We start from the raw sequence: 18,022 nt of genomic DNA on the forward strand, positions 1-18,022 counted from the left end.
TGCAGGTGTCCTCAGACCTTCCATCATCTTCTGGACCTCTGTTTTAATTGTTTTGTTTTTTTAAGATTTATTTACTTATGAATGTGAGTGCTCTGTCTTCACACACACCAGAAACCAAAGGAAGAAATCTATCTGGTCCCATTGCAAATGGTTGTGAGCCACCATGTGGTTGCTGGGAATTGAACTCAGGACCTCTGGAAGAGCAGTCAAGTGTTCGTAATGTTGAGCCATCTCTCCAGCCACCTCCCCCCGTCTGAGTTTTTAAAAATTATAACTATATTTTATGTCTCTTTTTTTCCTTCCTAAAGATAAGGAAAAAAAAATCCCAAGTAACGTGATCAAAAAGCTTAGTTGCAGAAAAGACACTGATCAAGCACTTCACTTTTGCTAGTTCAGCTCTGGGGAGAACCACTCCCAAACTAGCTACTTAGGACCCCTTATAGCGTCACAAGAGTCCAAGGACCTTACCGATCTTCTCAGGATCAGTAATGCCGACTGTCAGATCAAACTGGTCCTCCTGTTCTTCTTCCTCTAGCTTTTAAAGAAAGATGAAGAGAGTTGACATAAAGAAGGCTAGACATTACACAGCATTCAACACCTGCCAACATAACAAAGTCAAGATGTACTTTTCAGTGTTCAATTCTGTCCATTTCCAGGAGCTCCAGTGAACCAATATCCACAGTTTAAGATGTGAACCAGTTCACAGGTCACTTTCACATTGAATCCTTAAAATCTTACTTTCATGATAATAATTATAGGATTTTGGCAGACTTGGCCTTTTTTGGGCAAAGAGGGACTAGAGCAAGGTTTATGGGAGTCTCTGACAATAAATAGCACCAGTGACCAGCAAAGCCTTTATGCTGTCTAAGAAAGAATCCCTGTTTGGATTCTGGCTGTGCATCGAGCAGAGGTCGTCAGGAGCTGTAAATCTTTACTCAGGTTCAAATCCAAATGAACTCCAGACTGGCAGCACACAGTCCTAAAGACACAAAAGCAAAGTGAGCAACAGTGCATAGTCTCACCTCCTCGTAGCTTGGCTGCGGTTTCGGAGAATTTGTGGCTCCTTGCAGAGAATGAGAACTAAGGGTTCTGGCTGGCATCATTTTCTGGTTATTCTGTGTACTGTCCAGGGAGAGCTCCACCGTGGCATCTGAGAACAGTTGATATTTTAAAATGAGTGTCAATAATGGGTTTTCCACAAGAAAAATGGCAAGCACCAACACAACAAAAACAAGAGCCACGGAATTTTGACACTACTCAAAGGAGACAACATTGAGGGACTGTTATTATCACGGGCTTGGTAGAGCAACTCTCCCTCTTCTGCCCAGACACAACTGTTTGGCTACCTTAAGAAACAATGATCTAGCAAAAAGACTCCACAGCCAAAATAAATGCTTAAATAATTTTATTCTTAGGAGTGGTCACTTAAAACCTTACCTGAGACTCATTTACTCTTGTTTTTAGTTGTTTGTACAAGACAGCACCTTTGGTCATCTGCTTTATAAACACATCAGAGGAAGCCTCAGGAAAGTATCAACTAGAAAATACACAGTAACACTTGGGGAAGAGTGGTTTGGAACACATGAGTTACACTTGACAGTTCAAGAACTAGTCACAGCCTGCACCAGTGGTCCATGCCTTTAATCCCAGCACTTGGCATGCAGAGGCAGGGGAATCTCTGTGAGTTCAAGGCCAGCCTTAACCACAGAGCAAGCTCCAGGACACTCAGGGCTGCACAGAGAAACCCTGTCATGAAAAACCAAACCAAAACACCAAAACAAAACAGAAACAAACAAAAAGAACTTGTCACAAGACAGTTTAGCTATATCCCAACAGATTAAGCTACAGTTTGTAAATGCCGTTAGAATGGGGAGGGGTGTAGCAGCCCCTCCAAACACTTCTGATCAGAAGTTTTCAGAATGAAGATCTGATTTTATGTATTTATTTATTTTTGGTTTTTCGAGACAAGGTTTCTCTGTAGTTTTGGAGCCTGTCCTGGAACTCACTCTGTAGACCAGGCTGGCCTCGAACTCACAGAGAGCCACTTGCCTCTGCCTCCTGAGTGCTGGGATTAAAGGCATGCACCACCAGATCTGCTCTGTAAGAACAGAAGATTTGCTTTTTAAGAGCTGCCTCTCTGAAAATGCAGGTGAGCAGAACAACTCGTTCTCTAAATGTTTCAGAGAAATGACTTCTAAAAAAGCGTTCTGTACCATTTTTAGACATTAAAATTTCTTATGCAAATGCACTTCCAATGTGGAGCAATGAAGCTAGAAGTTCTAACCCCAACCAGTTCATTGCTTTTCTTTTTAGTAAAGAAAAACATAAATAATCCACTTGTGAGTCTGACTGTTGAGTGTTCAGTTTAGTTTTGGGGACCACAGAGAAAGCTGCTTTCCATTTCTTTCTAGACCTGAAAGGGGAGCTAGGCAGAACCATAGGAGTTTAGATTACTGTGCTGACAACTGAAAGTGAGTCATTTCTGCAAAAGACCCTGCCATGGGGACATAAAAGAGGAAGCAGCACACAGCACGAGTGAATGTGTTAGGTTGTGAGGTCTTTGGAACAAGCAGCCAGCTCAAGCTTGTATTGGAGGCTCACCACCTGAGATCCAACACAACAGATGAAGTTAGTAAGTGAAGCATGTACTGTTCACTGAAATCCTTTGGGTGAAACTGGGTGTAATAGGTTGTACCTGTGACCCCAGCACTCCAGCCATGTCTAGAGCACAGACCTAAAATCTAGCTACTCAGGAGGCTGAGGCAGGAGGATTGATAATTCAAGGTTCACCTGAGCAACTTAGTGAGCCCTTTTCTCAACCAAACAAGCAAACAAAAACTGACTGGTGTCCTGTCTAGCTTTTATGCTGACTTGACACGAGCAAGAGTCATCCAAAGGAAGGGAGCCTCAGTTGAATAATGCTTCTGTAAGATTGGGGTGTAGACACCCTGTAGGGTATCTTAATTAGTATTTGATGTGGGCCCAATCCATTGTGGATGGGGTCATCCCTGGGCTGGTCCTAGGTTCTGTAAGAAAGCAGGCTGCACTGAGCAAGCCATGAGAAGGAAGCCAGTGAGCAGCACCATCCACGGCCTCTGCATCAGCTCCGCCTCCAGGTTCTGCCCTCTGTGATTATGGACTGTGGGATGGAAGTGTCATCAAATAAATCCTTCCCTTCCCAGTTGATTTTGGTTGACACCATAGCAATAGAAACCCTAACTAAGATAGCTGGGGACCTAATTCAGCAAAAGGACACTTGCCTAATATATGCGAGGACCTAGGATCAATTCCCAGTACCATGAAAGAAAAAATTCCTAAGAAGTTGAAGTAGGAAAATAGAATGATAGGGAGTTTGAGGCCATCTTGAACTACATAAAAGGATGCCGTATCATATGAGCACGATGTAATCTCAGCTTCATGCTTATAACCTCAGACTTGGGATGCTGATGCAGAAGGAGTGCCGTGAGTTTGAAGCTAGCTTGGGTCACAGAGATGAGGGAAAGGGAGAAGAGAGAGAAAAGGGAAAGAGATCTTTTTAAAATTTGTTTCTTGATTTTTCAAGACAGGATTTTTCTGTAGCTTTGGAGCCTGTCCTGGAACTCGCTCTGTAGACCAGGCTGGGCTTGAACTCAAAGAGACCCACCTGCCTCTGCCTTCCAAGCGCTGAGATTAAAGGCATGCGCCACTACTGCCCAGTTGATATAGTATTTCTATAATTCCCCTGACCACATTTCTAACATTTAATAATTTAGTTCATGTTCTTTCTTTTCTTTTTATAGTTTGTCAAGACAGGGTTTCTCTGTATAACAGTCCTGGCTGTCCTGGAACTTGCTCTGTAGATGAGGCTGGCCTTGAACTCACTGAGAACCACCTATCTCTGTCTCCCAAGTGTTGACATTAAATGTGCACACTACCACTGCCTGGCTTTTTTTTGATTCGTTTGTTTGTTTAGGGATTTTGTTGTAGTTTTTTGGATGACCTTGGACTCCTGATCTTCCTGCCTTCAGTTTCCAAGAGCTGGGATCACAGATATAGACCTCCGTTGCACTGGGCTGGGCTAAAGCTTTTCAACTTATGCACATGTACGGTGGTTTTTGACTTTAATAATTCATAATTTAATAAAGGTGACTAGAAGGTACTTAAACTCTGAGTCTCTACTTGCCTGCAAAGAGATCCTGTGGCTCTTGGTCTTGTTCCTCATGGATCCCATTTTCTTTGGAACCATTTTTGATAGGAAAAAGGGATGTGGTTTTCTTTGGAGACTGGGGCTGACTCTGAAAACAAAGATACTCCAAATAAGATAGAACCATTAAAAACCAACTCAGCCTACCTAGAAAGTGACTGTAGTGTCCCTCTGCTCCCACAGGTGTTTAGAAGACAGGCTGGCTAGTTAGGCAGCTCAGCAAGCGGCAAATCCTTGCTAGAGTTGAGACTGTCGCTGCTCAGGTGGCCTCAGGGCTAAGTTCACACGGTTCAGGATTAATTTTTATAACTGTAATCTTGCTGGAATATGATACCCAAGCCACAAGATACCAACCTAGATATGGATACACACAGATAATTTTTTAAAATCTGCCCCAATGCATTTCTGTTTCTCAGCTGATGACCTTTATTATTTCAAATGCTGACAGGGTATATTCTAGTGACAAGCACACCACATTGGAATTCCGAATTCAAGCTCTGGTTCTAGGCTTCCTTTGAGGTATTGGCTAAATTGTTAACTGAAGCTTAGACATTCCCAACCCACCTGACAGACACAGGAAGACATAACACTTTCTATCTAATGCTGCTCAGAAATACAGTTCAGGTTTTGTTTTTGTTGCTGCTGTTGTTTAAATCTGGAACTCACATGGACAGAAATTTTAGCCATATTCCATGGTAGGCTGAAAAATAAGACCAGTCATGCTTGGCCTAATGGTCACACAGTGAAAACACAGTTGGTCAGTGCAGAGTCACAAACAAGGGTAGGGAGGATCCCCGGGCCGGTACCAGCACGAACAAAGCCGGATTGTACAGCACACAAGCACACAGCTTGTGCTACTGCAGGGCTCTCAAGTCAGGCCCTAAGGCCAAGTCAGTTAAAAGACCTGACGAAAGGAAATTTCCCTAAAGCATTCCCTTAACAAATCTGAGGGAGTCTGTCCCTTGGACAGGCCTTTTTTTGACCCACAGAACAAAGTAAAATTACAGCTCTTTTGGGATACTCCCTGAGTTTGTCATGCAAACAGCTTCCTCTTCATATTGGGCATTTCCCTTTCCAGAACAGAAGATTTTAGTTGCATTTGATTTGTATTAGCAAATAATGCTTTTACGGGGCTGCTCTGTGTTAATGAGGTTCAGCGGTAGATGCTCAGGTAGTATCCTCATCTGTCAGAGACAGAGGTCCCTCCTCTAGCTGCTCCCAGATCTAGCGAACAAAACTGAATTACTTCTGAGAAGACAAAGAAACAAAATGAAGACAAAATTAGCACTTCCTGCCTCAAACACCGCTTGGCTACCCTCCCTATAAAACCACTTCCTTCCTACACTTTCACTCCCTATGATCTCAGAAGCCACCTGATTCCATTTCTTTCCCACTAGGACCGGCCTCTCAGATAGAAAACCTGGAGAGCCCGGCTGTGGTGGTGCACACCTTTAATCTCGGTACTCAGGAGGCAGAGGCAGGCGGATCTCTATGAGTTCGAGGCCAGCCTGGTCTACAGAGCTAGTTCCAGGACAGCCTCCAAAGCTACAGCGAAACCCTGTATTAAAAAACCAAAAGAAAAGAAAAAAGTTTTTTTTGCATGTTTTAAGAAAGCTAGTTTTGAACAAGTAAAATTCCAATATAAACTCATTTTTGGAGAATGAAGAGACGCACACATTACACTAAATGCAGAGCCAATTCTAATGCTTTATAAAGCATACTAGTAAGACTTTTTTTTTAGTAAGCAGGCATGGTAATGCAGGGCAGCAAGTTCAAGCCCACACTGAACTACTCAGAGCCTGTTTCAAAAACACTAGCTCCTTGGTAATAAGTTACAGCTACCTATCAGTTTAAAAGAGGAAGCATTTCTAGGCAGCCAATGAAAATAGTGTCTTGTAGTAAATAGAGTCAAGAAACTATCCTGCCTATCTCCCCTTGTCCTTTTTACATGAAAGCAGCATTCTCTTTTGTTAGCAGATAGAGTTCCTAGCTCAGACTCCTTTTGGCTGTTAATTACAGTAGGTGGCTTAATCCCAGCACTCGGGAGGCAGAGGCAGGCGGATCTCTGTGAGTTTGAGACCAGCCTGGTCTACAAGAGCTAGCTCCAGGACAGGCTCTAAAGCTGCAGAGAAACCCTGTCTCGAAAAACCAAAAAAAAAAAAAAAAATTATAGCAGGTGGCTCCACTGATAAGTCTGTCCGAAAGCTTCTGCATGGTGGGCTAACGCTATCTAAGAGCTGTGCTAGGAAGATTGTGCAGGAAGAGGGCACGTTTGTTAAGACCAAATGGGTAATCTCTAACAATTATCCACCTCAAACTCTTAGGCACAGGCCATCAGTGTGATTTTCTTTCTTTATAAACTTTAATTTTCAGTGAGTAAACTTTATTCTTTCTGTTTCTCTTTTTTATTTCAATTTTTAAACCTTTATATACATCTGGGTTCGAGGGAGTTGGATCCACTGGAACTAGAGTTACAGGCAGTTGTGAGCTGCCTTGTGGGCGCTGGGAAGTGAACTCAGGTCCTCTGGAAGAGCAGCTAGTGCTCTTAACCACGCAGCCATCTCTCCAGTACCAAGTGTGATTTTCTTAGTATAGGAAGGCAGGTGTGGGCTCCTCGGAGCTGACGCCACCAGTCTGCACTGAAACCACTGCCGGGATTCTGGGTAGCTTCCCTTGAGGTTAGCAGTTGTGATTCTTCCCCTTGTTGCTTACCTGCTCTTTGCTCCACATAGGACAAAAATTACATTTAAGAGACCCCAATAGGGTCTGTGAAAACTCTCAACTGGGGCTGGAAAGAGGCTCAGCAGATAAAGGTGCTGCCACTAAGCCGACGACATGAGTTCAATCCCTGAGACTTACATGGTGGAAGGAGACACTCGATTCCTGAAAGTTGTCCTCTGACCTCCATCTGTTGGCAGTGGTATGAATACACATGTGTGCACACACATAAATAAATATTATAAGTAACTGCATTAAAAAAACCCACAATTGTACTTACAGGCCCACTCCAAATTAAATGCTATAGTAACATGGTTTTTGGATGGTTAGAGTATTTATTTTTAACATTTGTTTATTTAGTGTTCTTTTTTTTTTTTTTTTTTTGGCAGGGTTTCTCTGTGTAACAGCCCTGACTGTCTTGGAATTCACTTTGTGGATCAGACTGGCCTCGAACCCACAGAGATCCTCCTGTCTCTGCCTCCTGAGATTAAAGACAAGCACTACCACGCCCGGCTGTGTATTTCTTAAAGAGAGAACGAGTATAATTAAGTAAGGCTAAGGAGTTAAGGAAACCGCAACAACGCTGCTTTAATAAGGCAAACAAAGGGAAGAGTCAGTCCCAAGAGCCACACCCACACAGCAGGTAGGGGAGTCTTTACACGCGACTCTAGAAGTCCCTGGCATGAAATACTGCCTCCTTTGCCACCTCTACTAAGGAGAAAAAAAATGCGGCGGTGTCAGTATATTAGCTGCTTGCTAGTAGTAAATTATCACAAATCCAACAGTGTAAACAGTGCGATCTCATCATTTTTTTTTTTTTTTTTTTTTTTGGCTTTTCGAGACAGGGTTTCTCTGCAGCTTTAGAGCCTGTCCTGGAACTAGCTCTTGTAGACCAGGCTGGTCTCGAACTCACAGAGATCCGCCTGCCTCTGCCTCCCGAGTGCTGGGATTAAAGGCGTGCGCCACCGCCGCCCGGCTAATCTCATCATTCTTTAGTCCTATCAAAGTCCACACATCATACGTCAGGCAAAATCAAGATGTCAGTGGGGCTGCTTCCCTTTCTGAAGGTGTTAGGGGACAATTTTAGAAGGTAAATATCTGTAGATGACTCTTCTCCCAGAATCATGTTCAACAGTTTAATATTTGTACTTGAGAAAATGAACATTATGCATCGGTTGGATTCTGGGTGCATCTTACTCTACAAACTGGGTAAATAAATGGTTAATTTAAATATTTCACAGTATTACCTTCTCTCATAGTTTTGCAACCCCCCCTCCAATACACCTTGAACCTCTTGAGCCACAGAATTCAAGAGCTGGTCTCTGAATTTGGAGAGAAAAATTACAATTTCATTTTCCCTTACCTCTGGCCAAAAAGCACCATTTTCTTTGATCATGAAGGCATATTGCAACAACAGTACTTGAGACAATAACTAATAGACATTAGGTGTTTATGCTCTGTTTTGAAGTGCTAGAAATAGAACTCAGAATTGTACCTATGCTGGGCAAGCACATCACCAGTGAATCACAATCCAACAGTAGGTATCTCTGTTTGATGTAACCACTACAAATACCGAAGTATCATTTGTGCTTATCTTTATTTAAAAATTGTGATAGTTGAGGGCTGGAGAGATGGCTCAGAGGTTAAGAGCATTTCCTGCTCTACCAAAGGTCCTGAGTTCAATTCCCAGCAACCACATGGTGGCTCACAACCATCTGTAATGAGGTCTGGTGCCCTCTTCTGGCATGCGGGCATACACACATATACAGAATATTGTATACATAATAAATACTTAAAAATTGTGATAGTTATATATATATTTCTAGATTTTATTATTTAAACTATCAAAAAGGATATGTTTTCTTTTAATCCTAGCACTAGGGAGGCATAGGCACTTGGATCTCTCTTAGTTCAAGGCCAGCCTGGTCTACAAGAGCTAGTTTCAGGACAGGCTCCAAAGCTACAGAGAAACCTTGTCTCAAAAAACAAACAAACAAAGAAACAAAAGGTAACCCTGTCTCAACATCCCCATTACTTGAAAAAGGATAGTAGTCTAAGCTAGGTTTGGTGTTTCATGCTTACACACTCAGCATTTGAGGGGCTGAGGCAGGAGGACTACCCTGAGTTCAAGACCAGTGTGAGCTGTATAGTGAGATCCTATTTCAAAAACAAAGCAGTGCATATTACTAATACAAGTGGTTTCCTTTGTAAGCTTACATATTTTATTTTATGTATTAAAATATTTTGTTTTGAGAGCGGGTCTACACAATGAGTCCATACCACACAAAAAAGTGAAGGACTTCTGAGGTAGAGAAAAGATCAAATAAAAGGGAACGGTATTCTGGAGGGGTAGAGAAAAGGAGCCCCAAGCTGACCATTTTGCTATTCAAGGAAGAGCACAAACAAGGCCATTGGCTATCTCAGAGTAAAAAGGCCCACTGCCTGTTGTCAGCTCAAACAGAGCTTAAGACATGGCTCCACTCCTGCTCTAACTCCTTTTCCTCACTTTTGGGTGGGGAAAACTCCAGGAGGTCAGAACACTAAAAAGTGGATTAGCTCCATCATGGAAAAGGCAAACCCAGATCAACCAGTCCTGAAGCCAGTGAAGATGTCCAGCTGGCTGACTCAGCACAGCCCAAGGCAGAAAACAGTTGAGCAACAGGATTTTTCTGGAGATGAGGTGCTTGTGGCTACTCTCTGCAGCAACTACTCATGATCTACTCATGCCACAAGTTACGTGAAAGCACTGAGAGCTTCCGAGGACCAAGCTGAGGGAAATTAGAGAGTTCTTTTTCCTTTCTCCACTCCCAACCCTTGCCAACTGCCAATGGCCCAGTCATCAGAGCCAGCCTGACACCAAGTAAGGAGACAGGAAGGCTCTTTCAGAAACCAGAAGTCTGATGGCAATTTTAGATAAAATTTGGTTGGGCTCTCCCCGCTCCATCTTCACCTCCAAGCAAGGTCCCTCTGTGTAGCCCTGGCTGTCCTGGAATTCGCTCTGTAGACCAGGCTGGCTTTGAACTCAGAGATCTGCCTTGCTTCTGCGTCCCCAAGGCTGGGATTGTGCCACCACCTCCCAACATAGGTTGGGTTCTTGTTAGTTATTTTGAGAAATCTTCTCTCTTCCCCCTTGAGTACTTTCTACTTCCTCTACAATGTTGAAAATTAGGTAAACTGCCAGAACAGTTTAATGACATATACTTTTTTTTTCAAGACAGGGTTTCTCTGTGTAGCTCTGGTTGTTCTGGCTCTGTAGATCAGGCTGGCCTCAAGATCTGCCTGCCTCTGCCTCCCAAGTATTGGGACTAAAGACATGGGCCACCATGCCTGACCTTCAACTTCTGAACTTCAAACCAGATCTAACCATATAGTTTGAAGCAATGTGTCTGTACAAGATTCTTCACCCTAAAAGAAACTTTTCTTTTGGTTTCTGAGACAGGGCCTTGCACAGTCCTGCTGGCCTTGAAGTTTTATCTCCTATCTCTAACCCCTGAGTACACGTGCCAGCACGTCCACCTTTAAAGAAACTTACCTATAACTATTTACTATTAAGAGTTCCACTTGACTAACTGTTAACTAAACAAAACAATACACCTTTGTTTAAAAGTACTTATTGCAGGGTGCGGTGCTAGCCTTTAGTCTCAGCCTTAGGGAGGCAGGCTTGTGGACCTCTGTGAGTTAGAAGCTAGCCTGGTTCACATAGCAGTGGCAGAGTCAGGATCCTGCCTAAAATATACAAGGATTCACAATCAGAAATCCTGTTAAAACTAGCGAAGAGGGGTGGGGGTACGGCTCAGGGAGTAAAAGCACCAGTCACACAAATCTCACAAACCCAAGTCTGATCCCCTGAACCCACATGGTGCAAGAAGGGAATTAACTTAGAAAGCTGCCACCTGTCCCCCCACCCCCACCCTATTACAACCATTTTAAAGAAAGGCCAGAGTAGGGCTTGTGTCAAGAAATCCTACTGAGCCGGGCGGTGGTGGCACACGTCTTTAATCCCAGCACTCAGGAGGCAGAGGTAGGCGGATCTCTGTGAGTTTGAGGCCAGCCTGGTCTAAAAGAGCTAGTTCCAGGACAGGCTCCAAAGCAACGCAGAGAAACCCTGTCTTGGAAAAGAAAAAAAAAATCTACTGAAGAACTGAAGAGGTGGCTCAATTGGTAAAGTGTCTATCACTGAAACACGAGAGCCAGGTTCAATTGCCAGCACCCATGTAAAAGTCAGGTATGTCATGTTCCTTCCACCACACACATACATGCACACTCACTGACACATACACACACACACAGAAAGTAACTCCTTTAAAAATAAAAGAAATTTACTGAAGGGGCTAAGGAGATAAGTTAGTAACTCACTGTAGTTACAGTAGGTAGTAACTAAGGAGATAAGTTAGTTACTACCAGGTAAGCATAGTCCTACACCCAGTCCCCCCCAAAAGCTGGGCATGGCGGCACGACGGTATTCGCAGTGCTGTGCAGGTGGAGGCAGGTAGATCCCTAGGATCACTAGTCTAACCAGCAAATCCCATGTCCCAGTGAGAAACTGTTTTTCTTTTTAAGATTTGTTTACTTTTTATGTATGTCTGTGTGAGGGTGCCAGATCCCCTGGACCTGGAGTTACAGACAGTTGTGAAGTGCCAAGTGGGTGCTGGGGATTGAACTGGGGTCCTTTGGAAGAGCATCCAGTGCTCTTAACTGTTGAACCATCTCTCCAGCCATGAGAATCTCTGTTTCAAAATACAAGACGGATGACTCCTGAGGATCAATGCATGATGATGACCTCTGGCCTCACACACACAGTACACATGTACATGCATACACATGCATTCCTCCACCACACACACAGCACACATGTATATGCATACACATGCATCCCTCCACCACATGAACTCACTCACACTCAAAATTTATTGAATTTTATTGAAGACAGGCTAAACCTTTGGGAACAACCATTACTCATGTTTTATAGAATATAGAATTAAAACACTGACCAGGTAAATCATCACTCTTCTCATTTTTTAAAAAATAAAATGACCAAATTCTGTCCAGACAGAATGAAGTTATTCTACATGCACTCAAGGTTGGAAAAGAGATGAGATGGGATTGTTAAGTGCAGAGGTTCTTCAAAAAAAATTTAAAATAGTTATCATATGATCTAGCAACCCCACTACTAGGAATAGATCTAAAGGAACTAAAGAGGAGCTTTATGTTTGCACACTCTTGTTCAGAAGTACATTTCATGACAGCCCAAATGTAGAAGAAGCCAGTGTCTAATGGCATATGAATGAGTGGAAAGAAAAGATACACAATGGGATTTACTCTTAAGATGAAGTCCTGATACAGGCCACAGCACGGGTAAACCTTGAGGATATTCTACTTAGCAAAATGAACCTGCACAAAAGGACACATACTGTTGAGCACAGTGGTGTGAGCCTGTGACCCCAGAACTCAGGAGGGCACAGCAGGCAGATGTGAGCCTGAGGACACCCTGGATGTCATAGACCCTGTCCCCAAACCTAACAAACTTCTAGGATTATACTCATATGAGGTATCCAAAACAGTCAGCGGTGGAGACAGAAGGATCAGAAGTTCAAGGTCATCCTCAACTACAGAGGTCAGTCTGGGCTACTATGTGGGAACTTGTCTCAAAAATAAAAAAAGTAGCCACCAAGTTTATAAAAACTGTGCTAGTCACAGTAATGCATGCCTACAGTCCCAGTTACTGGAGAGGCTGAAGCACAGGATCAGCCAGGTCAGATGAGCCTACTGGTCTGGACTAGCCCGAGTAGTACGGTGAGACCCTGGCTTAACCGGGGACAGCCTTACATAGTTAAATGATGCTCACAGAAACAAGACAAGAAAAGAAAGCGAAGTGGGTATTGTTGGGTAGGCTTCGGATTTGCCCAATGAAAACATGAAGATTTGTTTGGCAGCTAAGTGAATATACTTAAACCAAATTAAAAATATGATAAACTGCCAGGCGGTGGTGGCACACGCCTTTAATCCCAGCACTTGGATCTCTGTGAGTTCAAGGCCAGCCTGGTTTACAGAGCAATTTCAAGGACAGGCTCCAAAGCTACAGAGAAACCCTGTCTCGAAAAACAACAACAAAAAACAAACAAACAAGGGCTGGAGAGATGGCTCAGAGGTTAAGAGCACTGCCTGCTCTTCCAAAGGTCCTGAGTTCAATTCCCAGCAACCACATGGTGGCTCACAACCATCTGTAATGAGGTCTGGTGCCCTCTTCTGGCCTGCAGGCATACACGCAGACAGAATATTGTATACATAATTAATACATAAATAAATAAATATTTAAAAAAAACAAAAACAAACAAACAAACAAAAAAGATAAACTTCATTAGCTTTTACTACAATCTTTGTTAAGCATATACCCACACCCTAGAAAACATGTACTAATCACAGATTTAGGGATGGATTCTAAGAAGTCCATGTCCTTTCCTATTTAAATGTTAATTCTGTCAACCAGGAGACACTACTATACAAGAGGTTTTTTTTTTTAATTAAAAAAATTAAATGACATTAATTTGTGTGTGTGTGCACACACAAACATGCATCACAACACAAAATGTGGAGGAGGTCAGAGGACAGCTCTCAGGGGTCAGTTCTCTACTAGGTGCCAAGGATCAAGCTCAGTTGTCAGGGCTGGCAGGAAGCACCTTTATCTTGCTGGTCTACCACCCAAGACTTTTAAACACCAATAAAGGTAAATTATATTCTCTTGTTAATCTTAAATACCGGAAGTCCTAATGTTTTTGTTTTAAGATAGGGTCTGCTATGTAGCATAGTCTGGCCTTGACTTTTGACCTTCTAGCCTCGTCCTCCCAAGATCTGGGCTATAGGCATGTAGCATTTTCACAAGGCTCTGTAAGTAATATTAGACTAATCAAAGACAAATTATTCAGCATATGACTTTTCTAGCCCCTAGTATTCCTTCTTTATCCATGTTATTTTCTCATATCTTTCTCTAACTGAAAGGGTTTAGTTCACAAATGAGAGCAAAGGGAAAAAAAATTCCCAGTTTGGCTTGACATATCACAAAATAAGACAGTTGCCAGCTTTGGCCAAAATCAGAGGCAGTCATTTCATGTCTCTTTATTTTCTTCCTTTCTCTCAGCAGAAGAAAAACCACCATAGTTCTCCCCTTTATGCTTGAGGAATCTACTGTGGCCCTGACGTGCTGCTGAGGACACAAGTCGGTAGGACTTGGGAGGACAAAGGGGTCTGGCTCCGTGGAACCTTTACTTACAGTGTGCAGTGAGTCATGTGAGGCTTTGTAAAAACCTGTGTGCCCTTTACATCTTTTGAACACAATGTCAAGAACTTAGAAATGCCAATGGCTCTAATTCAGTCCTTTGTTTTACTGAGATAGAAACCCTATTCTAGGAGAAAAGTTCAACTAAATAATTATAATGATTCAATATCACATCAAAGATTTGGATATAATTTCAGGCTTTTAATTAATGACTTTAGATTTGTTTCCATGATTCTTTTGATTTCAGGTTTTCCTACTCAAATGAATGGTTTAAATATATTTTGAGATGTACCTCGTGGACCTATCTTTTGATTAAAAATCCCATTTTTATTACTGTAGTGACATGACTTCCTGGCTGTAACAGAGAGCAGATGGGATGATTAGCAACTGCAGCTGTCCAGAAAATTACACGCATACCATGAACGAGTTTTAACTGTTACATCCTCAGCTTCCCAATTATTTAATGTCTATTATTTGCCTCTAAAATGTTAACAAATCACAACAGGGAGATTAACTTGGGCTAGGGGCTGGGGAATGTAACTTTTCTAATTTATTATTAGTTTTGTGGGCATTTTGATTCAGAAATGGTCATTAACTAATACAGCCCAAGCTCTCTAAAATAGTTAAGGTTCTTTAAATATTTATTGTGTAGAAACAACTGTTCCGGGTACTTCATATCCTAACGTAACCTTCATAATACTACTAGTAACTACAGTACGTTCCTGTTGACACGTGCATGAGTGTGTGTGTGTGATTCTACTACATCCCTCTTACCCTGTCCATTCCTCAGGATGCTCAGGCTCCTATTTATTTATTTAGTCTCCTGAGACAATGTCCCATAAAGTACAAGGTGGCCTCTTGGTCTTCCTGCCTTGGTCTCCCAAGTGTTGCGATTTCACCCAGACACTTACGTTTCCTTTTTGTTAGGAATTGAAGAAATGTAGTTTACAGCACACAAAGTTAAGCTAGCAACACAGAGCTTGGTGGAGCATGCCTATCATACCATTCAGAGGTGGAGGCAGGAGGATTGATTGGGAGTTCACGAACAGCCTTGGCTGCCTAAGAACCTGCCTCAAATAACAACAAATGAAAACCAAAGTTAAAACAGTAAGAAGTACAGCCTAGATTAACGTCAGATTTCAAAGCCTTTTTATCTTCTCTGTACCCATGCTGACCTTGAATTTGTGACAGAGGCCCCTGCATTAGCTCCAGACTAGCTGAGATTATAGGCTTGTGTCAATAGGTCCAACTTAATTTCCTTATTTTTCAGTGTTTCTCCTTAACTATAACTGTGCAGAAGTGCTGCGATGTCTACATTCTTTGGCTCACAACTAAAGCATTTATTAAAATATAATTTATAATAAATGGCTGTTTAATAAAATAGTTTAGTGAAGCCTTAGTTTCCTGAAGATTAGTGTTCTGGGTCAGATCTAAAGATGATGAGGACATAGTTCAGTGGTAGAATGTTTGTCTAGCATTTGAAAGACTTAGGTTTGACCCCAGCACCTGCTTTCGGTGGTAGAGCAAAGTCAATCTGACCTTTCTTCTCTCATTTATTTGGGGGGGGGGGAGGCAAGAGATTTCTAGTCTTAAGAAAAAGAGGTATTACGCCTCTATCAACTACCTGGATGAGCTCAATGAAACCACAGTCTCCTGAACTTCACTTGAGAGCTCTAGAAAACTCTAGAAAATAGCTGCTTAGCGCCTGTTTCAGTTTCAGCCCAGTAGTTGTTCTCCAAGATTCATGAGAGATTAACTATGTAAAGATACTGAAAACAGAAACAAAGACTACATTAACAGCGAGTTATTCTTTTTCAGAGTAACAGGCATCATTAGACAGTTTGCTGTTATATTAGCACCAGAAAGCACTTTATGAGTTGGTCCTCAATTTCTCAACACAGTAAAATTCTAACTATGGTCATGGAAGAAATGCCTCCAAAATCTAAACTTTTTCTGATACAAGGAGCACCTCAAAGTTTTCAGATACAGGCTGTATACAGAATTTAAAGTTGTTTAACTCAGTCAGATATTGAGAAACAAAAAACAAACAGAAAGATAAATGCATAGACTCAGTACTGAAGACGTTTATAAGCTGGAACTAACTGTACCAAGTGGTATGAGTCAGTGTTCTCATAAAATAGCCCAAAACATCTCCCCCGATACTGTTAACTCATGACATTCCACACAGAAAGATTAGGGAGTTTCGTTTGTTTTGCCAGCAGCTAGCTCCCATTTGAGACCTGGATATTTATTATGGGAGACGTTCTCCCCCTTCACACGCACAGATCTGTTTCCAAGCACTTTAACGCATCCTTTTTTACCAGAAACAAAGATTTCTGGTCCGCGCAGAGGAATTTATCTGGCAGTCGCAACCGGCATTTGGCCCGATTCTTCGATTCTTCGAGAGATCAAAGGAGTCACAACCTAACTTTCCTAAACTAGGATCCAGAATGGGCTTTTGGTAATGACCAGGAAGTGCTGAGTACAAGAGGATCAGTGGGCGGGTCATGATCCTAGACTACCCTACATCAGGTTTCCACTTTCGGAGCAGTAAGGCCGGGGAACTAATGGTCTGCACCCCCATTCTCTTGTCTGTCATATTAAGTCAGTCTGCCCAGGGCAAAACCAGCAGAGCTGCCAGGTGGATCCATGAAGTAACCACATCACGGGGCCAGGGGACGGCCTAGCTTGCTCTTGGCTATTAAGGATCCGCCGGGAAGTCACCACACCCCTCATCCTCTCTTCCCGCCCCTGCATGGACAGCCCGGCTCTAGGGTCCGTTTCTATTTTAGGGCCCTAGAGTCCTGACCGCTGACACCGGACGAGGACTGCCCACCAGGCCCACCATCCTCAGAGCCCTCGAACCCTTGATGAGCTTTGCTTCTCTTTTGAGGGGAGCTTTCCTGTTTGCTGCCCCAAGGGTGGGAACTCACAGCTGCTGCAGCGCCAGTGAAAATATCCTCCCCCTCGGTGTCGCTGTCCCCAGCCTCGGGTTCTGACCCCCCGGCAGCCCCTTCGGACTCCGGATCCATGCCAGGGAAGGGCGGAGGGAGTCTCTCCGAAGCGCTACAGCCACCACCTCCCGACGCCATCTTCCTCCACCGGTGGCGGAAGCAGCAACAACAACTTTATAGACAGTGCCGCGAGCAAAGCGCTCCAGCTGTGAGAGGTGCGCGAGGGCCGTTACGGACCCCGAGGGACCAGAGGGGCGGGGCTTCGGGGGGCAGGCACTTGGGGCGGGGCCTGGGCTGTTGCCCAGCCAATCCGAGCCCCGAACAGCAACGCCGCACCCGGGCGGGCCAAAGCCACAGAGGAGGAGCTAGAGGCTGCCCGGTTCCTCCGGGCCTTTGTGCCCTGCATAGCTTTATCTGTCACGCTTCTAAGGTTTTGTTGTAATAAAAAAGTCTGTGACTAAAAAAGTTTGAAAGCCTCTGCATGCCACCTGCTCATGCCGAGCACAGCGCTCTCACTGAAATTCAGTATTTTTAATTGAGGTCTGAAAAGACTGCGGGAAGTTTTGCTATTTTTTGACATTAATTCATTCAATATATACTGAGCATCACTGTGAGCTTGGCATCTTACTGTGCGTTTCAAATACAAATACAAAAGCTCCTGGCACACTAAGTGTTTACACTTTAATGCGGGAGGCAGTCTTGTAAATCAGCAATTTAAACACTTAGTGTTACAGTGTGCAACAATAAAAGAGGTTATTGATTCTTTTGGGAGAAGTCAGGCTTCAAACAAAGGGGAGAGCTTAGTGTATTAAACTCGTTAGGAATTTGGGGTTATCTCTTCAATGACTATGAACTGAAACGGAAGACATGTCAGAAATAGAAGAGATGACGAGG

General features: G+C 43.1%; 1 protein-coding gene across 1 annotated transcript in view; it reads right to left on the bottom strand.

Moving 5' to 3' along the window:
* The window catches only part of Snx1 (sorting nexin 1), a 36,008-nt gene extending 18,643 nt beyond the window's left edge, over positions 1 to 17,365 (bottom strand). The window contains exons 1-4 of the mRNA XM_038322466.1: positions 17,108 to 17,365; positions 4,163 to 4,274; positions 1,023 to 1,150; positions 469 to 535 (exon numbers count right to left, since the gene is read on the bottom strand). Of these exons, the coding sequence (XP_038178394.1) occupies positions 469 to 535; positions 1,023 to 1,150; positions 4,163 to 4,274; positions 17,108 to 17,266 (466 nt within the window). The 5' untranslated portion in view covers positions 17,267 to 17,365. The remainder of the gene's footprint in view (positions 1 to 468; positions 536 to 1,022; positions 1,151 to 4,162; positions 4,275 to 17,107) is intronic.
* Between the last annotated feature and the right edge of the window lie 657 nt (positions 17,366 to 18,022).

The sequence above is a fragment of the Arvicola amphibius genome, chromosome 3 (assembly GCF_903992535.2).
Source record: "Arvicola amphibius chromosome 3, mArvAmp1.2, whole genome shotgun sequence".
Classification (NCBI taxonomy): domain Eukaryota; kingdom Metazoa; phylum Chordata; class Mammalia; order Rodentia; family Cricetidae; genus Arvicola; species Arvicola amphibius.